Source organism: Camarhynchus parvulus, chromosome 20, assembly GCF_901933205.1.
Source record: "Camarhynchus parvulus chromosome 20, STF_HiC, whole genome shotgun sequence".
Lineage (NCBI taxonomy): Eukaryota > Metazoa > Chordata > Aves > Passeriformes > Thraupidae > Camarhynchus > Camarhynchus parvulus.
Genome location: NC_044590.1, coordinates 4,509,947 through 4,536,270, shown reverse-complemented (window position 1 = coordinate 4,536,270; position 26,324 = coordinate 4,509,947). Strand labels below are relative to the sequence as shown.

Here is a 26,324-nt window from a genome sequence, read left to right as displayed (position 1 = left end):
TGATTGGGTTGCAATTTGACAGAGCACTCTGGTGTTCTAGCTTTGTATCCTTGACTAGAAAGGAATGTTAACACACTTTCAAGGAATTTAGCTTTCCAGAGAAGTCAAAATAGTTGCAAATCACACTGTTGTTGAAGCATTTGTCAATTGTTGCTATATAAAATGATGTATTTCCCAGAGCATTTCTTACACACCTCTTCAAATGAGCAGGTAAGATTTTTTACATATGGGATCACTCTTAAATGCAGTCTTTTTGGCATTCCAACATGACATTATTCCTTTAACTATATTCTTAAACGGTTTGTGAATCAATACTTTACAAATTATTCACTTCTTTACCTTTTAGACAGTACAGTTTTAGACAGTTCAGTTATGTTGTTTGAAACAGAACTCTTACATAGTAAGAGTAAGCAAAAGCTTTTAAAATTAAATCAATTTTTTTTGTCTGTTGACTCTTCTGTAAGAAAAAACAAGCAGTTTTTCATAATGTGAACTTTTGTACTTGGTCTGTACAAAATGCACTTTCTGTGTACTGCAGTGAGGATTCTTGAGGTTATTTGCAAATGTATCTTTCACCTGTATTGACAACAATCATAAATCAGGTGTTGAAGAATGAATGTTTCTGAGACCATAATGGCTGGTTGGAACCTGTGTGTGCAGGTTGGATAGAGTAGTGGTAGCCAACAGTGGAGTGCTGCTGTTCTATGTTATATCTTAACTTTTAGGCACTGTGTCTGGGTGGAATTGTCCTTTACTCCAGAGTGACATGAGTTGAAAAGAAAATGGAATTTGCTTTTGTAGTTCTTGTCTAAAACTCTGTGCCATGCCAGTCTACAGTGCCTTTTGGGAGAAACTCCAAGTATTTTATATTAGAGGTGCTCTGAAGCAATACCTGACAGTCATGCCATGTTTTTTTCATGGTAAGTTGTAGCACACCTTGAGTGCAGCAGGTGCTGACCATTTAACAGGTCCTTTTCATTGGGCATGGGGTGTCCTGTGTGCTCAGCACAGCTGTATGCAGAACTTCAGCCTCCCAGCTTTGGGGTGCCCATTGCTCTGGAGCAAGGCACGAGGGAATTGGGACAGGTTTGTGCCATGTGCTGGACAGCTCTGTCACTGCCTGGCAGTTTTCTGGAGCAGCTGCAGTCTCGCATGGTCCTGGGGTCATTTCTGATACCTCCTGATCCCTGCACTGTGGCGACTTCTCCTTAGGCATTGTGTTCATCCTTGTGGAGCTAAGGTGTCTTTATAGAAATCACAAAACAACCACGTTTGTTGATGAAACTTGAAAGCTCAGATTGCTGATGAGGTCAAAGGCTTTGGCAAGAAAATTCTAGTAGAATTTTTTCTGGACTTGTGCAGCACAGGTCTCCTGAGGTTCTAAGTACCTAAACTGAAGTATATCTAATATATACTTAACATTGGTGCACATTTCTCCTCAAGTACAGAGTAGTGTGTCTTCAATAACATCTAATCTGCACTTCTGGTACCATTTACAGTTCTGTTCTATTTGTCTTGATTTGTAATCCCTGTTTCTCATGAGTTAGTGTGTAGATGGTCCTTCATGAGCTGCTACTCATCTGGTTTGTTAGAGGCTGCTCTTTAATGTGTGTAAATCATTCTAAATCTGCTACAAACTGTCTCGTGTTAGGGAAGATTTCCTTAATGACCCAGATTTTCAAGGAGCTGCAGTAGGCTAGTAGACTTCAATAGGTTCTTTCTGCTTTCCTTGGGCTTTCATTCCTGTAGAGTGGGAGTTTTTCCAGGTGGATCAGTTACTGGAAGAGGAGGAATGGTGGATTGTGGGACAGCATTGATGTCAGTACCAGGTTATGTTTCCCTTTTCTGCAGTAAAGGACCCTGTCACATATACCACTTACTCTGAAAGCTCTTTCTGTAGCTTGTATTGGCAGCTGTCTTTTTCTCCAGCTCTCACTCTGGTATTCCAGCATTTTTGTATTGGAAAAATCTTAAAAACATTGTCCTTTTATAAGGGTTTTGTCATTCTGGGTCCCTGTGTAACCTGATCCAATCAGTTACAGAGCATGGATTCAGCCCCTTGGCTTTAGATGGTTTTTGTGGTATGTGTGATATCTTGCATAACCTTATGCACACATTCTCTTTTGCTGCAACAGAATCTCTTCTGACAATACCAAAAGGATTCTCTCCTAAAGCTTTCTCCTGCTAATATGGCACAGCCCACTTAGGATTACTGTCAGATTTTTCTGCCATGTCAAGTGTTTGCAACATCTTGCCACAAATGAGTGTGTGCTCAAGAGCTTAAGGCCCAAAGGGCTTTGACGTGAAGATAACCTCTTAGTGAACTTCCCTGGCAAATCTAGTTAGGATTTGAAGGTTTGTCAGATGTCAGTGCACTGTATGATCAATAACCTCCTTTTCTAGAGATGTTTGTAGGGACTTTGGTTTTCTACACCAGAAGCATCAGTCCTCTGGTTATTCTTTCAGGCTTGGACATTCTTTCTGAACACCAGCATGTGTGTCTACTGATTCTTCACTGCCTAACAGCTCTTCCTGACCCCAATTAGTTTTTCTTGGGAAGTTTATAGTTACCTTTTTACTTTAAGAAGAGAATTTCCTCAGGAGACTAAGAAAGGATATTCTCCATGCACTTTCAAGATCATACATCCGTTAATTCTTCTGTTATGTCTCAGAAAAACACAACTTATTGAAAGTCTAGATTAGTAATGGTTCTGATTTGATCTGGATTAACCATGAACTACATTGTGGGTAACAAGCAATATCTGTAAGCTTGCACCTTCTGTTCTTCTGTTGAGTGTGTGCATCAGAAAGAGAGATGATGTCACTTGGGATCAGATAGTGACAGATGATGTCACTTCAGATCAGGATCCTGTGTAGGGTTTGTATTTCACAGGCAGGAGTTTGGTCCTTGTACACTGTTAAGCCCTGTGAGAAGCATGAGCACACCTTGCTGTGTCTTCCCATTAGGTGCTTGCTAACTGGAGAGGGAGTCCCTCAGTGTGTCCCCCATAGTTTGGGTGGATGACACTGGGATATGGAGCATTATCCTGAGGGGTGACACTGGGATATGGAGCACCATCCTGAGGGGTGACACTGGGCTATGGAGCACTATCCTGGAGGTGACACTGGGCTATGGAGCACTATCCTGGAGGTGACACTGGACTATGGAGCACTATCCTGGAGGTGACACTGGGCTATGGAGCACTATCCTGGAGGTGACACTGGGCTATGGAGCACTATCCTGAGGGGTGACACTGGGCTATGGAGCACTGTCCTGAGGGGTGACACTGGGCTGTGGAGCACTATCCTGAGGGGTGACACTGGGCTATGGAGCACTATCCTGAGGGGTGACACTGGGATATGGAGCACTATCCTGGAGGTGACACTGGACTATGGAGCACTATCCTGAGGGGTGACACTGGGCTATGGAGCACTATCCTGAGGGGTGACACTGGGCTATGGAGCACTGTCCTGAGGTGACACTGGGACATGCTGCTGTTGGAGTGGCCTCCTGCTGGGTGTGGCTGTCAGAGGTGACACTGCTGGACTGTGCACTTCCTCAGAACACTGATCTGAAGGTGCTGCTGTGTCTGCAGGTGGTTTTATCTCCCTCACTGGAAAGTCCAGCTCCTATAAATATTACTGATCAAGATCTACCAGTAAAAACTGGTAACAAAGGAAACTGTTTTAGTTTGGTTTGTTTTGTGCATGTAGGGATTCTCTAGTAAGAAAGTTGTATGTGTGTGGAATTACACAGGTAATCAGAATGGTCTGCAAAGGCTACAGAATACTTTATTAGTCTTCCTTATCATTCTGTTAATTTTTTTTTAGTCTTTGTTAAACCAAGCCATGTTTCAAAGAAATAAGGAAGAGGGAAGTATTAGAGAAAAAAGCCTGGTTTGTGTTTTTCTGATATGTCCAATGGCCAGAACTCTTCACTTTTTATTACAGTGCATGATTTTACACATTTTATTAATTGAAAAAAACACTAACAAAGAAAAAACCCCAAAGCACAACACTTATTTATAAATGGAAATGTCATTAGCAAATGGAATTACAAATAAGCAAGAGGCAAAGATGACCCTGCAGAATCATGCAACTACATCACATAATGATGGCATTTTCCATCCTGAACATTGTTGTAAACAGGATGGATTTGGGAAGGTCTTCACTGCAAGAACACGTGAGGTGACCATTGTGCTGGTCAGGAGCACAAGTCTTTCTGGCATCAGAAACAGCCAACTAAGTTTGTTAATCCTTCATTTGGAGCCATGATGAATTGTTTAATTCAAACTCAAATATGAACCTCTTTCAGGATTCTCTTAAGCATCTAACTTCTAACAAAAATGGTAATTAATTTTAATTTTAATTAGTTTTTTAATGAGAGACTTGGAAAGAATTCTTGAATGTTTGCATTTTTAATAGTGAATATGATTTTAGAGTACACGTGATCAGACTTTCTAAGAAAAAGAAGGCAGAAAGATATTTAAAATGGCCAGGTTTCATTGTCACCTTTTTCTAATTGAACATTTCCAGTGATGTTTATTAGCTGTTTGATCTCAAGCAGTAATTAATCCATTAATCCAGAAACAAAAACCTGATTGATAAAACAGAAAGATGTTTTCCATCTTTAAATATGTTGCTGAATTTAATTGAAACAGTGAGATAAGTTATACAGTTCTAGCTGTCTTCTACTACCTGGTGTCAGTTCTGACCTGGTTCATTCAGCATTTGCAGCCTTATACATTGGAGTTTGAGGTTATGATACTTACCTGTGTTTAAATATTTAAAATGTAAGTTTTGGAAAGAAATTTCTTTTTCTACACATGTGGCTGTCAGCCCTTCCTCTTCTTCATTGTCACGAATTGTTAACTGAGATTCATGTATGGATGGGGAGAGGGGGTGTTACAGTCCCACAATGATTTTGTTTAAAAGTAGGAGATAAATGGGACTTTTGTTTTTAATTCATAATTGAGTTATCTCCAACGACCCCTCTGAACTTCACTGAAAATCCACTTAATGCCAGCTTGGGTATAGTTTTGGGTTAGTGAGTTCCTTTTTTAGCTAATTGGGTTGGAAAAGAGTTTGTACTTGGACTGTAGGGACAGAAGCTCAGAGAGCAGCTCCATCTCCCTTTTTAAAGAATTCCCATCAAGCTAGAGGTGTGTTTTGTGTTCCTTGCCTGCACACTGTAGTACTGGAGAATTTCTGCACACAAATTTCAAGTTCATCACATTCTGAATTTTTACACCTTTTCCAAAGTCACCCAGACACCAACAAGCTAACATTCCAAGCAGGTAAAATGTCTCATATAATCATACTGTGATTAAAGTTTGTGCAGATGGTAGTAACTGTCTTTATGTTTGTATGTAGCCTTGTGTGTACAGGAATTTATCAGTGGTAGAGGCTGCCTTAATGACATGTTAGAAACTATATAAATTAAAAATAACTGTGTATCAAATTTGAGTGGGAATGAAAGAACTATTTAAATAACGACAGATATAAATGTGGCTTTGTACGAGTTACTTTTTTATTATGACTTCAATACTTGAAAGAAGTACTTCAGACTTCCTGGAGTTAGAAATCTAACAGGGTAGTGCTTAGAGTCAGGGTTTGAATTACAAATGATTGTTTTGTCTGTCTGCTGCCAAAAATTGAACTTTCTTGATATGTTTTCTAAAGCTCACATTAATATGCTTTTCAGCTGTCTGTTTGAGCAGTTGTGCTATGTTAATGTGTAGGCATGTTCTAATTTTGCATGTAGCTCAGGGAGAATATTTCATTGTTCAGATGTTGTGCTTGCACTTCAGGGGTATTGCACTTTCACTTTGTGGTTATTTCCCATCTTTTCTCTGTCCTCATTCACATTTTGGGGAGCAAAGCAATAAGCTGACCATACTGCTGTGTTGGTGTGTGGTGCAGACTCATTGCTGAGCTGGAGACAGGAACAGGTATCACAGAGCTCTGGGCCACTGCCTGATGCTGTAAAGATCTCATCTGCAGGGGAGCTGCTTTGGCTTGGTGCTTTCAAATAACTTCAGTCACTTTTACACTGAGAAAGAGGTTTAAACACACCCCTCCATCCAAAACTAGGCTTAGTATTTCTAATGTCGCTTCTGTAAGGGAAAAATCTAGAACTCTTTGAAGAATTTGGATGGCACATTAACTTTAGGATACCTTAGGGAACTCCTAAACTGCTGAATTTTAGGAAAAAGGGTTTGTTGTGGGGTGTCAGTGTAGTTCTGTGGCATTTAAGGACTTCTGAAAGCTCAGGCATAGGCAGTTGCATGGGACCTTTTCAGTTGCTAGAAACTAAGTACTCAAAAACCTTAATATTTGGTGTTGACTTGAAAATAGTTCCTCTAATCAGATTTCCACTGTACTGATGATTTAGTTTATAATAATATTGACGATTTCAACTGATTCAGCATTTAGCTGCTTCAGCTGATCATTATGTGGGATGACAAAAATGGGCAATGTGAGTTCATTTCCCATGATCTTATGTGTGCACATTGAAGAGGATGCCAGGTTCTTTTGGTGCAGGAATGAGATTGATGTAGTAGCAGGTCATTCTGTAGTCTTTAGTATGTTCAGTTTCTCTGTCTTTTGTCAGTAACCCCCTCCCCATAGGGTTAGGCTGATGCTGAGAATGTAGTGATGGTTCTGATGAGCAGCCCAGAGGATCAAGCTCTGTGTTCACTATTAAGGTGTTTTAGTTCTCCTAAGATACGGTGGAGATGGTGGTGTGTGCCTTTGCTGTTTTAAAGGAAATACTTCTTCCTATATAAGTTACATAAGGAGAAGAAACCTTACTTTTGGAATGGCTTGGAAAATAGTTTTTTGGACCTGACAGCTGAACAAAGAGTATTTACTTCTACAATCTGCAGGATAATAAATAAGTTTCTCCCCCTCCTCCTTTCCTACAGAAAAACACTTTGAGGATATTTGTTTCTAGATATAACACTTGTCCATAGCACTTTGTGGGTCCCACCTTAACACTTTTAAAAAAGTTGTGATGGAAAGTCACATTTTGGATGTAAACTAGTTTAACATCTCTGTGTGACTCTGCTTCATTAAAAGAGAGTTAATGTAGAGAGTGTAAGGAAAAAATTAGGGGCAAATCAACTAAGGCTTTTCTACTGAACTGATTTTTTTAGAAATCAGTATATGAATTTTTGCAGTTTACTTGTAAAACTGTCCAAGAAAACTGTTTAAGGCGTTGTCTGTAATCATTTCAGCACTTCACCAGAATAGAAAAGCAAATAAAAGCTTGATTCTTTTGAAGTAGTCATGCTCTGAGATGCAATAGACCACATCTCCAGATACTGTTGGGGAGTGTGTATGGGCTTTTGATTCACTGAACAACACTTAAGAAAAACTTTCTGATTTCACTAGTGCCTCTTGATTTTCATGGCGAAGGTTCTTCCTGTCGCTGCTCAGAAAAGCCAACTAATTTTGAGTGCCCAGTTTGTTTCCTTAGGTGGCTTTTTCAGAGCTGATGAGGTCCTGAGGCTCTCGGGGAGTGAGTGAGGCAAGCTGAATGAAGGAGCTCTTGGCACACCGTTCATGTTGTCCAGATCCTGTTTGTGCCTTCAAGGAAGAGAAAATCACATCTGAAATTGTGCCTGTTAAATTCTGGTTCCCTACAGCTACCCAGTGGGGTTAAGTGTATTGATCTGAGTGACTGAGCAGGGAATGACTTCCTCATTTCCCTCTCTGTTTTATTTTTCATTTGGGGTGTAACATGGCACAGTGCAGTCTGTTGCTGATGCACATGAGAGAGATTATGATTTTATAGCCACTTTCATTACTAAATTGGTTATGGGAAATTAATTTAGAACTTAGACAATTGTGTTGCTGTTGATGGTGAAGCCTAGGTTTGATTATTTTTCTTCCCCTCTTAAAGACAAACTAACAGGCATCTTGCGTAATGGCAGGATTTTCTTCTATTTGGAGTGTCTCATAAAACAAATTTCTTAGTAAAGAGCAGGTAGGATTTTTACAGGATCATTTTAGCTTCTAGTCACATGGAATATTTGTGACTGGGGCAGATACACCTCACTGTGTTCTGATGCACACCATACTAAGCATTTAAATAGAGTATTTCTGAAATTATGCTGTTCTAGACAAAATACCATAATGCAGCTGGGTATTTGACTTTTATTCTAAACCTCTCTTGCTAGCTGCCTAGTCCTTCAGCAGTACATTAATTCCATATGTACCCAACTTGAATTACAAAAAAACAAACAGAAAAGTGTGTTCTTTGATATTTGCAAAGATGTGTTCTTGACCACTCTGTGTTTTGCAGGCATGGTGCTGGTGCGCAGTGAGAACGGGCAGCTGCTGATGATCCCCCAGCAAGCCCTGGCACAGATGCAGGCCCAGGCACACGCCCAGTCTCAGCCTCAGAACACTCTGACTCCTCGTCCTGCTACACCAACCAGTGCACCCCCAGTGCAGATATCCACAGTGCAGGTCAGTCCAGCAAGCTGTGCTGCTAAAAACTGTTTTGTGCAGGATGAATTAAGGTGTGATACTAGTGAAGAAACCATAGATCTAACTGGGATGTGCAGACTGTTTATAGATTCATAGAATCTCAGAATTCTTTGTGTTGGAAAGCTGTTGGAAGGGGCCTTAAAGCTCATCCAGTTCCTGACATGGGCAGGGCCACCTTCCACTAGACCAGGTTGCTTCAAGCCCCATCCCAGCCCCTGGCCTGGAAGACTTCCAGGAATGGGGAGTCCACACCTCTCTGGGCAACCTGTACTGGGGCCTCATCACCCTCAGAGCCAAGAATTTCTTCCAAATAGCTAATCTAAATCTACTTTGCACAAGGCATAGGCATTGCATTGTGTTCCTAATTCTGTTACAGCTTGGCTGTTACTCATCAAAAATATTTTTATATATCTGAATCTCATTAAGTTGAAAACTTTGATATAAAGGAGACCATATATGGTTAATGTGTACAACTCTTCTCCCCAGAAAAAATACAAGACTAAAAGAAAAAAATTGATGTGGATACACATACACCAAGATTTTGACAGTTGCTTTAAGTTCAAGACTGAAAATCCTTCTTGGGGTTCTGTAGTGCTTCAGATGCATTCTTTGCTATTTGTAATAATGCAGAATCAGAACACTAGATAGAGCAGTTGATATTTAACTCTAGGCACTGATATGTTTATGATTCTTTTCCCCTCTTTCCCAGGCTCCAGGAACACCCATTATTGCACGACAGGTGACACCAACTACTATCATCAAGCAAGTGTCTCAGGCTCAAACAACAGTGCAACCCACGACCACGCTACAGCGGCCCCCGGTTGTGCAAGTGAGTGTGTAGGGAACAGATGTGTGCCTGAGACTGCCAGGCACACAGGAAATGCAATTGCTCAGTGCAGGGAAGAAATGCCTTCTGAATTAACCTTTCTAAAACATCTGCAGGTCTCAGTGCATATTTTGGATGTACAGGTATAATTTTTTATATGTATATTGGTGTTATTTCATATTACACCTATACATATCTCCATTTAAAGGTATTGTGTTTGTAGTTTGTACGGTCACAGAACTGACTGAAATGAAACACCTTTATGCTTTCTGCTTAAAGGAGGTGACAAGAATTCCCCTTGGGTTTTGGGCTGTGTTGTTATTCCTGTGGTGGATCTGCATCCCTCTGAATTCTGCAGCAAAATTTACAATTGCAAAGATGACTTCACTGACATCCTTCTCTTCCTGAAGCCTTCTCCCTTTCACATGAGTCTGCTTTGGTCTGTGTCATTCTGGAGACTGATAACTCACAGAGAGACTGATGTCAGTCTGGGCTGGCCTCTATTTATTTTGGGCTTGCTTGGACATTTTTTTGAGATGTCAAGAGTTTAAAAAACAGTGCAAGAGTGTGAAATTCTCCACATGGCTTCCAGGCAGCAGTGATACAATATGATTGCTGTCGCTTAATCTGTCTCATTGTGCTTTCTTCATCCTTCGAGTAGACAGGATTAGAGAGTTTTAATTTAAAACATGCAGGTTTTGCTATGCATCCAGTTAACCTTTTTCCCCTCAGAGAGCCTTTCCCTATGCCAGTGATCTTTCTAGATCTAAGAGTTAATTTACCTAACTGAGTCTCCTTAATTTGCGCTGCTGTTATACAGGACAAAAAAAAACCCTACCATCATTCCATCTGCATATTTTGTGCTGTAATGAGCACACCATGGACTTAATTTATCCTGATTTAAAAAAAAAAGAGACAAATGAAATCCTTATCTCCCTTAGTTTCTTCCAAAATACCAATAAAGTTAGCTCTGGCAGCAGGGGAGCCTCTTTTTTTTGGTGCATCTTTATATAAAGAGCAAGTTTACAAATTATTTGTGAACATTCTGAGTGTCAGTTGTAGCTTGGTAGGCATTTGTCTCTCAGACTGGGTTACTGTTAATAATTAGACTGTTGGAAGCCCATGAATGAGCTGTGTATGTGAGAGGATCTTGCTTATAATTGTGATTCTTTGGAGCTGATATTTCTACTTGAAATTACCAATTTGTCTACAAAACTAGAAAAATGTTTTGTCCTGTTGTTTATCACAAAGACCTCAATAAGACCAAAGCTTTTGTGTCAGTTGTGCCTTTTTAGAAATTCCTGCCTTTGGAAGTGGCATTTAATAAAACAGTCAGAAAGATAAATTGAATTCACAGGAATTCAGCACTTGTTTTAGCTGAGTTTTGGAACCCCACTGGCTGAGATTATGTTTATGGTGTTTTATTCAGTGACCAAAAATCGCGCAATTTTTAATCAACTTTTGGAATTCCCGTTCCGAAAGTTTTTAGTGCCATCTGGTGGCCGTTTCCTTCCACTGCACCAGAGCATGAGCAACTTATTTATAGCAGCTGTGAAAGGTGTTCTACTGCCCTGTGCCTCGTCTTCTGTTGGATGGCTCAGGAAAACAGGCTCTTGGGACATTCCACGGAAAATAATCTTGTGTTTTTATTCTCTGCAGCCTCAGATCGTTCTGGGTGGTACTGCACAAACAACCACGTTGGGGACAGCAACAGCTGTACAAACTGGAACTCCTCAGAGAACAGTGCAAGGGACAACGGCCACCTCCACTGCTGCCACAGTAAGATTCTGAGAAATGTAATATCTATTTTTGTCCACTCACATATGCATGGTGTGCATATATACATATACTTGTAAACACAGATGGGAGTGGAGATTAGTAAAGATGCAGGAATCCTGTGAGCTGTTGACCTTGAAAAGGTAAACTTTAATAGAACCATATAATTTACAAGGTGTGGGTACAGGTCACTTGAATTTTGATAGGTGTCAAAGCGTTTTTGTTTCTGTAACAGTATTAAAGCACTCATTTAAAAAATACATTAGATGTATTTTATAGAACAGTGAATTGTTCAGCACTGTAGAGGAGAATCACTATAAGAAAGGATAAGCAGTTGGCACTGATTGATTCAAACTGCATGTTTCCAGGATTGCAAAATCCAGGGAGAATCCTTGTACTGTGCACTGTGAAACAACAGCTTTACTATTTTTTGTCCTGCTAAAACATGTATTTCCCATGTACCAGGTGCCATTCTTAAAATACTTGGTGCTTCCTCATTTCATAAAGAATCACAATTCCTTAAGTTTTGGTAACAAAAATGTACAATATATATGAGTATATGAAGAAAAATTATAATCTCAGTCCGTTATGTTTTAATGTGAGGGACATGTATGTATAAATATTACTCTGTACTGATGAACTAAAGGACATTATTTCATGGAGTATATGGTCAGATCATGTATTAAGAGGAGTTTGTCTTCCTTTCTCTGATTGTTTTCCTTTTACCCTTCCTTCTCAGGAAACTATGGAAAATGTGAAAAAATGCAAAAACTTTCTGTCCACATTAATAAAACTGGCATCATCTGGAAAACAGTCCTCAGAGACTGCGGCTAACGTGAAGGAATTAGTACAGAGTCTGCTGGTAAGAAAAGTTCATCAGAAGTTGCTAAATACAGCATCTGGGCAAATTCAGCCTCAAAACTAGTTTTTTTGTGTTTTTTTTTTAATTCAGTGGCTGGAGTTTATAAAATTTGGGCTAAATCAAATCCTTGCCTGATGCTAATATAGAAGCTTGACATTTTTAATATTTATAGAGTGAATGCTAGTATTGCTTAGCCTACTTGTTAGCAACCTTTAAGTTATGGTTTTGTGTATTCCATCATGCAGTAACCAGAGGTCTTTAGATCTTATTACTTGAAATTTGTAGTAAAGTTGGTTACTACCATAAAGCTACGGGTAACTAAAAATAGTGAGAGATGATAAAACTACCTAATTTCGTGTGTTCCCAAGTCTTAATCTTTTTTTCAGTGTTGGATAGTTATAAAAATTAATTTCTACAAGTTTGTTCATTTGAGTTTTCTGTTTTGAAGGATGGAAAAATTGAACCAGAAGATTTTACCAGTAGGCTCTACAGAGAACTTAATTCTTCACCTCAACCTTACCTTGTGCCTTTCCTGAAGGTAACTGATCTTCACTACTCTTCCTTTAAATCTGTGCTGATATATCAGCTGCAATGAACACAAGCACATCCTTTGCCATTATAGGTGGAATTCCAAAATTAAGTTAAAGGAAGTTTTAAATGGTGCCTGGTTAGGCTTTTGCTCCCTTAAAAAATACTTTTTGTGTTTTAGTTCCTAGAGTTTGTTACTGTGATTCATTGGCACAGTCAGTATTGTAACTTCTACCATGGTGACACGTAGTAGCTCTTTTGAGAAATCTGGAAAGTTTTTTTTCCATGACTTAAGCCACAAACCTATGAATTGATTTATTGCTCTCTTTTTAGTTTTAGAAAGCAAAGGGATTCAGTGATATAGCAATCGTACCTTCTGGGGAAGTTTTGCCTGTGCTGTAAACTGGTTTGGAGAAGCAGGAAATTTGTCATCTCCCAATGATAAATCACATTTGACATAAATTTTATAGTAGTTCAGCAAATCTCAAAATAGTATTTATTGCAGAACATTTACCATCAGTGAAATGAGTGAAAATACAACAGCACTGAATTATAAGAATGTAACTGCTTGACTAATGTATGATTATGGGATGGAGTTGTAGGTGTGTGTTGACATTTCTGGGTTCTTAAATGCTTGTTCAACCTTGAGCCGTTCCTGAGGACAAAAACTGTTGCCATAAGAAAACGACTAATTTAAGAAGCCACCAAAACACTCTGGTCTCTGTTGAGCTATTCTGAAATCTTCCCTGGTGTTCCAGTGTAACTTCTAAGCTGTAGGACAACAGTCAAGGAAGGCAGCATGGGCTTGGGTTGTTAAATACATACCAGGGGTTCCAGGTAGGCTGCATAGCCTAGATGCCCATGATATCCAAAAGGTATTGTCCCTCTGTCCCGCTTATTAAATAGGAGCAGGTTGGTATTTCTGTGTGCTCACCTTTCCTCAGGTGCACACAGACCGATCCAATGGACTGAAACAAAACACATCACTTCTTTACAATTAATATTGTGTGAGCCAGGATTAAACAACTCAACCAAACTCTTTCCTTTCCCCTTTTCAGAGGAGTTTACCTGCCTTGAGACAGTTAACACCAGACTCTGCAGCTTTCATTCAGCAGAGCCAGCAGCAGCAGCCCACGACGCAGGCAACGATAGCCACGATCCCGTCGGTGACGTCTGTGCTGCTGAGCTCCTCGGTGCAGCGCACAGCGGGCAAGGCCACTGCCACTGTCACCAGTACCCTCCAGCAACCTGTCATCAGCCTCACTCAGCCCACACAAGTTGGTGTCAGTAAACAAGGGCAGTCCACGCCACTGGTATGTGAGCTGGAGTGCAGCGTTGGTTATTGCACAGGGGTTTTTTTGATAGTACTTCTCAAGTTGGTGGTTTGGCTCAATCAAAGATCTGATAAAAAAAGTATAACTTAAATTGCATCTTGGTTAAAGTGCTCTTAGCGTTTGTTCTTGCCACCTGATTCTCAGATTATTTACAGTTCTTTTTTTTTTCCTTATTATTTGCAGGTTATTCAACAGTCTCAAAAAGCAGGGGCATTGATAAGGCCTCCACAAGTAACGTTGACACAGACACCCATGGTGGCATTGCGGCAACCACACAGTCGTATCATGCTCACCACTCCTCAAATCCAACTGAATCAACTGCAGACAGGTAAGAGGTCAAGATACTTGTGATATGCCATATTTGGTAGCAATCCCTAAACCACACTTCAGGTAATGCTTGCCCAGAGTAGTTGTTGATATCCCATTCCTGGAAGTGTTCAACACCAGGCTGGATGGGGCTTGGAGCAACCTGGTCTAGTGAAAGGTGTCGGAGGGGTTGGAACAAGATGATCCTCAAAGTCCTTTCCTGCCCAAACCATTCTGTGGTTCTATGAATGTTAATTCATAAGTGCCCTTTTTGTACTACTGCTAAAATCTTCCACTGTGTAGTGCCATAGTGGCTGGGGGTACAGATCTATCAGGGCAGCATTGACAGAGAAATGGTTTGGCTGCTGGAGTTGTGTGGGAATTTTTACCTGGGTGAAATGCTGACAGAAGCCATTGAGGTCAACTCTTTGTACCAGACCTATTACCATAACTACTTGTGACTGGCTTGCATGTGTGCACTCTTATTGATGGAGTACAAATCCTGTCTGTCTTTTTGCAGTACCTGTGGTAAAACCAGCAGTATTACCTGGAAACAAAGCTATTGCCACTGTTTCGACACAAGTAGCTGCTGCTCAGAAGAATAAACTGAAAGAACCTGGGGGAGGCTCTTTTAGGTGAGGAACTGTATGTTTGTGCTTGGGCAGCTGAACTCAGACCTTCCTGGTGCTGAATCCATCTGGGGAAACTCACAATAACCCTCAGGTGGATTTTCTGGGCGCAGGTTTGCTTATTCATTAAAGACTTCAACAAACAGCACTGGACATACTCGTGCCAGACTGGTTTTGGCATTTAGCTGGCACTAAACCTCATAAACAATTCCTGCCCAGACAAGCAAGTGGAATTCATTCCTTCACTTCTCCCAGCTCTGGTTGAGTTACTTGGTGAGGTACAGCCTGTCTTGGTGGTGAGGGCAGATTATTGCTGTTTTGTAGTAGTGATTCGTCTGGTCTCTTGTTTCTCAAGGTGGTGAAACATTACATAAGAGAAAGGATCTTGGAAAAAACAGGAAGTACAAAATTAGTACTCTTTGAAGTCAAAGCAATAATTTCTCATTTACAAACAAATGAGTTGTATTTTATTATATCACAAAAGCAAATAAAATGTACAACTAATTATTCAGGTTTATGGTGGAATTCATTATGTGCAGCTGTGGTATCATAGCAGTGTGTGCAGATAAGCACTAAATGTTATGATTATAATAAATTTTCCTTCCTTTAAGGGATGATGATGACATTAATGATGTTGCATCAATGGCTGGAGTCAACCTGTCAGAAGAAAGTGCTCGGATATTGGCAACAAACTCTGAGCTCGTGGGCACACTAACACGGTCCTGTAAAGACGAAACCTTCCTTTTCCCAGCACCTTTACAAAGAAGGATATTAGAAATAGGTATGTTCCTTTATCTTGAACATTAATAAAAACAAATTTCACTACTCTTAGGTTTAATCAAAGGCATTTTCCAAAGAAATTGCTTTGAATAATTAAAAGTTGCTGGAGTCATTACCTTCTGGTATTTTCTGGTATATTCAGATGTTTGTGGGAAATCATTTGTCTTATGAAAGTAGAATAGTACCAAGGAATAGCAAACATAGATTTGCCTTCTAAAGTGATGGCAATTCAACATCAAAACTACTCAATCTGGCTGAAAGTCTGACTGTATAAACTGATAAGGTGTATCAAGCATGACACAAACAATGAAACAAGTCCAGAAGCACTTTTATCAGCTTTACTTAGTAATTTAGAATTGATGGTGGAACAAAAAGCAATCTTGAATTCTTTGTCACACTACAGTACACAGCATTTATTAATAGATTGTCAATTTTGTTAAACTAATATGAATTTTAATGTATGTGTAATTTCCTGTTTAATCCTTGTCTGAGAAAAACCTGCAAATCATATTTAGAAAAGGGGATTTAAATTTCTGTGACTGAGATTTTACTCATATTTAGTTGTATTGTAAAATGGTTTTTTGCAACCCACTTGTGTTCTCATTGTAGGTAAAAAACATGGAATAACAGAAATCCATCCTGATGTAGTTAGCTACGTATCACATGCTACACAACAAAGACTACAAAACCTCGTGGAAAAACTATCAGAGACTGCTCAACAAAGGAATATTTCCTACAAGGTAACTGTATTTAGTTGCTCAAATCAAATGGCAAAAATTGCACAAATTCAGCCGGCTGTGGTGTTCACTGTAAATGCAGGAGTTCAGGTGTTCTTTTTTCTGTGAAATCAGGTTGTTTATTCTCTTTGACTGATTCACCTTCCATTAAGCTATTAATACACATGGGTGACTGGAGCTTTTCAGCTCGCATATACAAAATGGTTTAAAAACAAATGCAGAGAAGCTGTGCCCTCCCCTTTATTTATTATGTCAAATGTTTAGTGTGTGAATGATTGTAGAGTCAGACAGATAAAAGCACTGCTTTGAATTCCCAGGAGACTGCTATCTGACAGATGTGTGTTCCTAATAGATGCAAATGCCTGAGCAGTGTTTAAAAAACCACACAGCTCTGTGAAATATGTTTGAGAGGTTAAAGCTGTGATGATATTAGTTTAGAAGTCAAAATCTGATGATTCATGGAATAGAACAAAATGCCTTTACGAGTTCTACCTGGTTTGACTGGTGTAAATATACTCCTACTATTTGTCTGAAAAGGACAAAGTGAGCATTGGAGCTTTGAATGTGTATGTTCTTCCCCAGCACAGTACAAGTTAACAGCTTTGTTTTTAAGGGAGTAATGAGAAATGTATTTGCTGTATTTTCAGGATGATGAAAGATATGAACAAGCAAGTGACGTTCGGGCACAGCTCAAGTTCTTTGAACAACTTGATCAAATAGAAAAGCAGCGTAAAGATGAACAAGAAAGGGAAATTTTAATGCGCGCAGCAAAGGCAAGTGCTCGGCTTTCACACGTGTTTGCAAAGTGTCACTTTTGACATCAAAACTGCAGAGTTTCTTTTCATTCTAAAACACTTGCCATGAAGGGGAAGACTAATCTTCAAAGATGGAACTGGATGAATGTATTCTTAACTAGAGCTCAGTTTTGCTTTTCATTGTAAAGCATGGGAAACGGCTTCTTTGCCACTCTCATTGCATATTCCCAAATTAAAAGGAGTCTCAAAATTTAGTTTTTGCATTGGCAAAGAAAGATGAATTTTATAGCTTGGTGGTACTCTTAACTGTAATAGAGAGAGACTAGAAATAGAATTCAGAAAAATTTTTACAAACTGGAGAAATATAATAAATAGGAAGCAGTTGATGTAAACATGAATGTGAATATTAAACTGTGGTTTTACTCAGTGAATACAGAATGAATGTGATTAGATAAGAGTACCCTAGAAATAATTCACGAAACAACCTATGTTTTCAGTTAGTTTTGTGACCCAGCATGAGTTGACAATGTCAAAATCCAAATTTATTTTTTTGTTGGCCTCAAAAATGTAAGGGATTAACAACACTAAGGATTTGATAGGATGAGAGGAAATGGCCTCAAGTTGCATCAGGGGAGGTTTAGATTGAATATTGAGAGCAATTTCATCACTCAAAGTGTTGTCAAGCCCTGGAACAGGCTGCCCAGGGCAGTGGTTGAGTCACCATCCTTGGAAGTATTGTGTAGATGTGGCACTTGGGGGCATGGTTTAGTGGTGGGCTTGGCAGTGCTGGGGAAACAGCTGGACTTGATGTTCTTAAAGCTCTTTTGTAATCTAAATTATTTTATTATTCTGAAAGTATGACACACACAAGGAATGCAGGTGCCCAGTGAAATGGGCATTGCTGATGTAAATGGTCTTGGGTCACTCAGGTGCACTTTGTTCAGCCTGCAGCCTGACCTGTGTGTGTAGGTGTAGCAGAAAATCAGCTCTGAGTAAGTGCTTGGTTACCCAGCAAGGGGAGGAATTGTTCCAAAAAGTACAGGTCTGATTCCTTTGTTCATATGCAAAGTGTATAATTCAGTTCACAGATCTGTGTAATTTGTGTCTTATAATTTGTGTCTTGTAATGATTGCACTTAAGACATAATTGCCTGTCTACTCCTTGGCTATCTTTAACAAAGCAGAAAAATGGGATGCCTATTTCAAAAATAGAAATGTTAAGAAAAAGAAAACTTTTACTTTCTAGAAGTTGTTTACCACTGTTACCCTCTGTGGGAGTGATAGGTGTTCCCCACTTCCTGCTGAAATTTAAGAAAAGCTTTCATATATAATCTTTAACTGCTTTTGTAACTGAGTTATTTTTTCTTTCTTTTCCTCCAACCACCTCCTGCTCCTCCTTTATCAACACAGTCTCGATCTCGACAAGAAGATCCAGAACAGCTTAGGTTGAAACAGAAGGCCAAGGAGGTGAGTGCTGAGCTTAACATAAACTTTTATTTTGGAAGTTGAAAGAGAAATAATGACCCATCCATGTTCTGGTGCACACAGATGCAGCAGCAAGAGCTAGCACAAATGAGACAGAGGGATGCCAACCTGACTGCGTTAGCTGCCATTGGTCCCAGGAAGAAAAGGAAAGTAGATTCCCCAGGATCTGGATCAGGGACAGAGGTACAGTATAATTGTCACTTTTGGTTTTGCTGCCTCAGCCTCTGTGCAAACCTTTCTGTTCAGAGCTTTTTCCCCAGTTTATGGAAGCTCCCTGAGCAGCAGAAGTGTTTTGTGTTCAGATTTGCTCACTCCAAGGCCAGGATCAATTTTTAGCACGTGTAGTGGCATAGGGAATAGAATCTGAGTGGTCATTCCCTGATTCATGGGACTGGAGGGATCTTAGAAAAACCATCTCTGATCGAACAAGTCTCAGCTTTTTGGGCCTCTCTAGTTTGGGAAGGAAATTTTTGTGGTTATAACCAATCTAACTTGAAGTGCAGAGTAATGCTGAGGTAGGCGGGGTGAATTAAGTCACTGCTAAATTTGACATCAGGAGCTTCAAGTTACAGGAGCTTACCTAATTTTTCTCTTCAGCAGTTGATTGGCCTTAGTTTTAGTGTCTCCACAGCAGATCAGTTTGACCAGTTCCATCTGATCAGGATGTTCTTTCACATCCTCTGTATATTCTTCTGTTGAATCTGTCTTTTAAAAAATTCTCTGCAGACTAGGTATTGGAATGCTCAGTGTCTGATTCATTTAATTTACATTCTGGTACATGATTACCTGCTGTATTTCTAAACAAGTTAATAAACAAGAAATGGTATGAAATTGCTTTCTGCATGAGACATTCAATATGGGATTTCTCTAATGTTTAAAAAGAACAAAACATTCTTGAAAATTGTCATTTGTTGGACCAAAAGCTCTCTTCATAATTTGAGGATTTTCCCCCATGGGGTTTTGTGTCTGATAGCAAGTGACAGAATAGTAATAGTTTAATAGTCCTGTTTATTACTCCATGAGCATTCTGAACTTTCAGTGCTAAAGCATTTATACCGTAGAAAAGCCTCAAAAGAGTTCACCTTGTTTTATACTGAACTGCTGGAAGCAATAATTTACATGTGCTTGATATAAAATGGTAGAGAAAAATCTGAATACTAGTAAATATTATTTTTGTTGATAAAAATTCAAGCCTCTTGAGCATCTTTTAAAGTAATTTTAAGTTTTGAAATTTACTAAAATGTCTGCTACTGAGAATAAGACTTGTTTTTATATAAGCTGACAAATGACTCTATTAAAGGTTTATAGATGTGGTTTAAAATTATGAAAATTACAGAATGGGGCACTTTGCAAAGATAGATGTGTACACAAATGAAGTTGTCTCAGAGGAATATGCTGAAGTACCTCATGCAGAGTTAATGTTGGTATTGCTTACTCCTGCATGCTCAGCTGTGCCACCTTAATGGTCTGTTAATGTCACTTAGGTTATGGGATGTATTTTGCATCTCCTGTGAACACTTGTTTGTATTTCTTCTAAATCTGACTAATTTAGTTATCTTAGATTAATCACTGGTTAACCAATTAACTACAGGTTCCCTGGAAATCCAGTCTTTTTGTCTGCTTAATTAAGAAGCAGCTGCCTTTGATCTGATACTCACAGCTGTGCTTTTGCTGCTGTGTCACTTGACATTTTTAAATTGGGCTCCACTTGTCACCATTTGTATGCAGTTTGTGGTTAAGGCATATTACAAGAAGTGTGGAAAATAAGGTTTGTTGTTACTTAGACACAGTTTTGTAAATGGAAGCTTTTGATGTCTACAAATGCTGACTCTTAATTACATGTAAAATCACTTCTAAGTAGTAATTGCACTGTTTTGTTTCCAAATTCAACAAAACAGGTTGCTGTCAGTTTGAGAGTTTTATATGCATGTGATTTTACTGAAAGTTACCAAAAAGCTTCTTAACTTATTCTATACATAATTCTGTGTCTTTAATGACTCCTGAAATTTTACCTTTGCATTTCAAGTATTATGGTCTACATAATAGAGCTCAGGCTTGAGCTTTCACTAAAGAATATTTTTAAAACAAGAATAAAACCCCTTCCAGCCATTCTTTCTGTTCTCTAGCAATCATACATGAGAAAATTTAGTTAGCATCTAATACTGTCCTGCATCTTCTAATTTCCTCTGAAGCTGGTGAAAATTTGATGGCCAAATAGTCCAAAGCTTAAAATTTTCCTTGAAAATCCAGCATTTGAGCAGCCCTAACAACAGAATTTTAGTGATTTGGTGTTTACTGGATCAACAGAATGCATGAGAATCAAAAATCTGACTTTCCTGTTAGCACTGTGGTGAAGCAAGTTCACCTGCACTGCCCAGAGTTCTGCTAACCCAGAGTGATCGTTTCCAGTGCAGGTTTAGGTTGGTTTGATCATCAGTAATGTTCATTGATTACATACATTATTTTCACACCTGTTAGTGGGAACCTCAACAGCTTATTCACATGGCTCATACACCACTCTAAATTTCGGCTTTTTTCACGTTTGGGGTGTTTTTATTAAGAAAAAACTTTGAAAATTCTCCAAGCACAGTGGCAGATAAGTATTCACTGCTGGGGTGTGTTTGGTGTCGCGAAGTATAAAAGTTTCATTAAAAAAATAAAATATAGCATTAGTATAATAAATTAAATTGGAGGGGAAAATGAATGTGTAGCTGAGCCTTAGGAATGGATCCCGTTGTCGGAATAATTCTTTATTTCGGTAAATCGCCTGGCAGCGCGCAGACGTTCCCGGCTGGAGCTGGGGCGCTGCCCGCATTCCGCTCCGCGCGCGCCATCTGCCGGGCACTGCGCGGAGCTGCAGCTGCGCCCCGGCCCGGCCCGCTCCGTGCCGCTCGTTTGTTCCCTTCTGCTTTCTGCTTTCTTCTTCTTCTTCTCCATAAGTGATTGATATAATAATATAAAATGCCTGTTTATCCTGCCACTCCGGGAAACTCACAGTGTGTGCCAGAGGGATGAGTGATGCTGAGAGAAGGAGAAGAATTGAGGGGTCATTAGGGAATGTGTGACTGTGTCTAGAAAAGCTTCTCCTAAATTTAGTCCTGAGCTTGGTTACAGCTGTTTTCATCAGAAGGGGAGCACCCTGCCATGGAGATTATGGATTCAAGGCCTCACCGTCCTGGAACAGGACTGCTCCCCAGGTCATCCGCAGCTCCAGGGCCGCCTTTGGCATCTGTATGCTGGAATTGTGAAAAATCCTGTTCTGTTTGGTTTGGTTGTTGGGATTGCCTGTCCTTAGCGCCTTCCTAAAAACACAGGCAGTTCTTTGGGGCTTTATTGTCTGTATTGAATGCCACTGAAAACTTGTGATTGTTCAACTGTTGTTAACAAATCAGAATTAAAAAGGAAATCTCAAATCTGGTAGTGTACAGCTGCCTGACTGTTACTGTAGGACACAGAATAACACGACATGCACACGCTGCTGTCCTTAAGGTAAAAAAGCGGAAGTTTACTTTCTGACTCTGACATTTATAGATTTCCGAAAGTGACAGTGGATTGGAGGGTGAAAGTGCTGCCTCTCCAATTAAACAAACCAACAGTCTATCAGATTTCTCCTCTTCTATTAAAAAATGCAAAACAATAAGTTACTTACAAAAAGTGAGTGAAAAAGTTTGTTACAAGAATGTAAACATCAGAAGGCTTAAAAAATTTTAAAAAATCAAAGCAACACCTGACCGTGTAGAGCTTTTAGGTCACACATTTTCTCTGAAAAGTTTTGGAGTGCTTTCAGGCATGGACTGATTGACCTGTTCTTGTGTTTCCCAGGGATCTGGTTCGAGTGCAGCAGTCCCAGGCAGCTCTGGAGTTGGAACAACCAGACAGTTTACGCGACAGAGGATAACGCGGGTGAACCTCAGGGACCTCATATTTTGTTTAGAAAATGAGCGAGAGACAAGCCATTCACTATTGCTATACAAAGCATTCCTTAAGTAAAATGGAAAAGATCAAGGTATTTTTGACGGAGAGACGCCTGAGGACATTTTTTAATATATTTGCAAATGACGCCTTTTTGTAACAAGCGAATGGGATATTGTTTAAAAAACAACCACCTCTTTACATGGAACAGTTTTATATTCCTGTTTATAAATAAACTCTTCAGTATAAGAGAAATACATTTCTGTAACAGTGAGGATACTTACAAGGCCTGTGGATACTATAAAAGGACAATTAAATTTTAACTCATCTCTTGATTGAGTGGCCTTCTTGCCAAACAAGCCATATATAAAGACTGATGGAATCGTTTAGCAAATAACTAGCTACCCTTTGTCAGCCCTGTAGCAGTTTCAACATTAATTGTTCATTTTAGTTCAGTTTTATTCAACTAAATCCATTACATAGGCATATGTCTACAGCAGATGACCTCATTTCATTTAGCTTTTTTTTTTTGAAACCAGTCAGTTAGCAAAGCAAACTGATTTTTTAAGAATATTTATCTTTCCCCCAAATGCTCAAAATCTAGAGGGATATACAGTTAATTTTAAACATAACCTCAATTTTAATCACATTATTGCTTATTAGAGGCCCTGAAATCCCATAAAGGAGGGTTACTTCTGAATGTTTTAGCAGCATCTGTAAAAATGCATTTTATTTGCTATAGTTTGTAAAGCTGTAAAGTTAAAAAAGGAAAAAAAGGAAAAAAAGAGAAACCTTTTCAGCATAAATATATTTTACTTGCACTGTGTTTTTTAGCTAAAGTGAAAGCTTAGATTAAATAAAATCAAAAGTTGAGAGGAATCATCGAAAGACTTTCTCAGTGTGAATCAAGTGTTGAAAAATGGTTGGTGTATTTTGTCAGTAATTGTACATAATTTTTGGCACATAACATAAAAATGGCTATGTAAACTATAATTATTTTGCTAAAAGACTGTATGCAAGCTGTGGGCCTACTTTAAAGATGTCCAGAGCAAAGTCCCTTCTTTGTACCTATTTTTTTATTACAAATATACTAATTGGTTCTTTATATTTTCAGAGGTTATTGTATTAAATTGTCTATTGATAGTACTTTTATGACTGTAAATACTTTGGCTTTCTTTGTGTGAACTCTCATGGTAGAATTTAACTCTCTTGCGTGTAAACTGAATGCTGATCAGTATTTTTATCAACACCTGACAACTGTTACACCCCTTTTATTTTGTCTCTTAGGAAATCCTGTCTTTCCATTTTTTTTTCATGTAAATTTTGCACAGTTACTTGTTCATATGTAAATATTTTACTTTCAAAAATGAAGTTTTTAATTGCTATTGTTTTATATAGGATTGAAAGAAAATTAACTCCTTTATTAAAAACAAATTTATCTGTATTTGCTAATGTATTTTTCTCTCTAAATCTTTTCTCCACTTGGATTTATTTTTCTTGGTGCAGTAAAAGATGAGTCTACTTGAGGGGATACTGTTTGCTGAAGATGCACTTTGGGATGCTTTTATACTGTTTTGTTTTATCAGTATTTTGTAGGTGTGTGATTTCATCAATCTTGGCATTTGATTGTTGTGTTAGGGGTCTTGGAGTAGCATCAGTGGGCAGTGGGTCTGGTTTGGTTGGTTTTTAAGCAGGGAAAGGTGTCTGAAACATCTGAAATATTTTGTGTTTGCCTAGTGAAGGTTTAATAAAACAGCCTCTCCTTGAGGGCAGCCTGCTCCCTCAAACACAGCTAAAGTGGTTTGCAGAAGAAGCTAGGGCACAAAACACAATTTGGAGCACAATTATGAAAGAAAATAACCAGGGACACTTCTGATTATCAACATGAAAATCTGAGAAGCATCTCTGATCTATACTGAATATTTAGCTTTTGGGTTGTATTTTTTTAAATTCCTCCTCTCATGGACCAATTAACCTAATAATTTTGAGAGCCTAATCCTGCTAGTACATTAATTTGATGATTATTCCTTGCATACAGACAAATCTGTCCAGAGGCTGCTGCCCCAAGCCCTGCTGTGAGCAGGCACTGGCAGCAGGCCTGTGGGAGATGAGTGTGTCTGAAAAAGGATCAGCTCCTGAAGGGACGTGCTCACTGACACTGTGTGTGACACCCAAGCCTCTCATTGTTTGTAAACTCCAAACAGCCTTTAAATTGTGTCATTGTATTAAGTGGAAAGAGACACCTTTGACTTTTGGCCAAAATGCTGTCAGAGCATCCCTTGAATTGTAGCAGGAGCTGGTTTAATTGTTAATCACCACTGGCCAGGCCCTGACTGGGCACAGTCTGCAAAGCTGTGGCAGGTAAGTGGGGAAGAAACTGAAAAATTAAAGTTGTTCCATGGTGTGCTGTTCTTTGCTCTCCCTACTTGGTAGCTTAGAAATATTCTAGAAAGGCCAAGGGAGGAGGGAGAGATCTCCTGTAAGAGGAGAGCTCTTGGTTCTGTTTTAAATAACATTGCTTTTAAGTGCACAGGCAGCCCTTCAATCCATATAATTTTTTCTCAGCTAAAAGGTTAATGTTCCTGTAAGTCGAAAAGCTGGTAACATCCATCTCCCTCCAGTAGTTCAAATTCATGGAGATTTGGACTGGGGAATTGGCACATTATTGTCAGTACACTGGCACTGTGAGGAGTTCTCATTGCACAGCAGTTGAGGACTTTTGTTCATTTGTTATTTGGTTTTTTTTTATGATAAAAAACCAGCAGCTCTTTTTGAAGCTGCTCAGAAATTTGACATTTTGAAGTCACAGCTGGGGAGGGGTGGCATTTACAGAGCAATACTTGTGTAGAACAGCACTCTTGTGTGTTAGTGACCTGTAGAGAGAGGAATTGTGATTCTTTCCTGGCCCCAAAGCTTGTGCCAGCTCCACCAGAGACTGAGGGTGAATGTGGGAGAGAATTCACTGCCTCTCTCCTTGGATCTCTGTACCAAGACTGATGCACCTTGTTGTAAGCACCCCCAAAACTGCAGTTTGCCAGCTGGGATGTTCTGTGTGTGTCAGCCAGTGAGGGTTTATTGCACCTTTATTTCAGCTCAGTGTCAGGGACAGGTTCCTTCTCTCTTGTAAGTCTGTGACTTGTAGTGGGCTCTCTGCCTTGTTTTACAGAAGTCTTGATGTCCCTCTATTTTTTTAAACACCTTTGATTGGGTACTGCATAGCTCTAATGTTGCTGAACTGTTGGCATCATTCTTTTCCCAGCAGAAAAATTGATCAGAACAAGTAGGATAGAATAAGGCACTCTGAATTCAGCCTGTTCTTATTTCACAGGTTTATCATTAAATAGATATGTTTTCAGGAAACCTTTTAATGTGTAGTGAGAGATGCATGCATGATAAATAACACCAATTTCACAGTAATTAAGATTTTATTGGAGGTTTCCCCGTGATCCAAGAAGTTTCCCCACATTTCTGAGATTGTCTAAATTACAAATTTAAAAGAGCTCCAGTGACAATTTTAACCCTTTTCTTAGCTTTACAGCTGTTTGTCCATCTGCAGAGTGTTGACTGTTGGGGTAAGTGAGGGAGGGTGGCAGCTGGGCTGGGGTGGTGGCACTCTCAGGAGTGACATTTCCCTCCAGTGTGGGAGTGTGGATCCACCTGCCCAGGTGAGTGTGCAGAGCCCTGTGCTTGGGTGTGCAGGGTGGGAGGGTCCCTTCTCCAAAGACCTCTTGGCTTGTGCCAGGATTTTTGCACAGCAGGGCTTTAGGCAAGGAGCTGATGTGTTAGAATGTGGTCTAAAGTACCAGGAGGAAAAGGTTTAGGTAGTGTGGGTTGATCCCAATCTTTAGATTTTTGGGAATGCCATGTGAGCAGTCCCCTGGCAAGGATTGCTCCTCAGT

The 26,324-nt window shown here is 39.4% G+C and overlaps 1 protein-coding gene across 2 annotated transcripts in view; it reads left to right on the top strand.

The window, feature by feature from the left end:
* Positions 1 to 23,767, top strand: part of TAF4 (TATA-box binding protein associated factor 4) — a 36,514-nt gene extending 12,747 nt beyond the window's left edge. Inside the window, exons 3-16 of one of the 2 annotated variants that reach the window (XM_030963315.1) lie at positions 8,309 to 8,475; positions 9,206 to 9,325; positions 10,982 to 11,101; positions 11,838 to 11,960; positions 12,409 to 12,498; positions 13,547 to 13,801; positions 14,006 to 14,150; positions 14,649 to 14,763; positions 15,369 to 15,538; positions 16,147 to 16,277; positions 16,922 to 17,047; positions 18,439 to 18,495; positions 18,577 to 18,696; positions 22,336 to 23,767. In XM_030963315.1, coding sequence (XP_030819175.1) covers positions 8,309 to 8,475; positions 9,206 to 9,325; positions 10,982 to 11,101; positions 11,838 to 11,960; positions 12,409 to 12,498; positions 13,547 to 13,801; positions 14,006 to 14,150; positions 14,649 to 14,763; positions 15,369 to 15,538; positions 16,147 to 16,277; positions 16,922 to 17,047; positions 18,439 to 18,495; positions 18,577 to 18,696; positions 22,336 to 22,503 — 1,907 coding nt within the window. In that variant the 3' untranslated portion in view covers positions 22,504 to 23,767. Of the gene's footprint in view, positions 1 to 8,308; positions 8,476 to 9,205; positions 9,326 to 10,981; positions 11,102 to 11,837; positions 11,961 to 12,408; positions 12,499 to 13,546; positions 13,802 to 14,005; positions 14,151 to 14,648; positions 14,764 to 15,368; positions 15,542 to 16,146; positions 16,278 to 16,921; positions 17,048 to 18,438; positions 18,496 to 18,576; positions 18,697 to 22,335 lie in introns of those variants that run through there. The other variant, XR_004061328.1, reaches the window with a different exon arrangement.
* Positions 23,768 to 26,324: the final 2,557 nt, after the last annotated feature.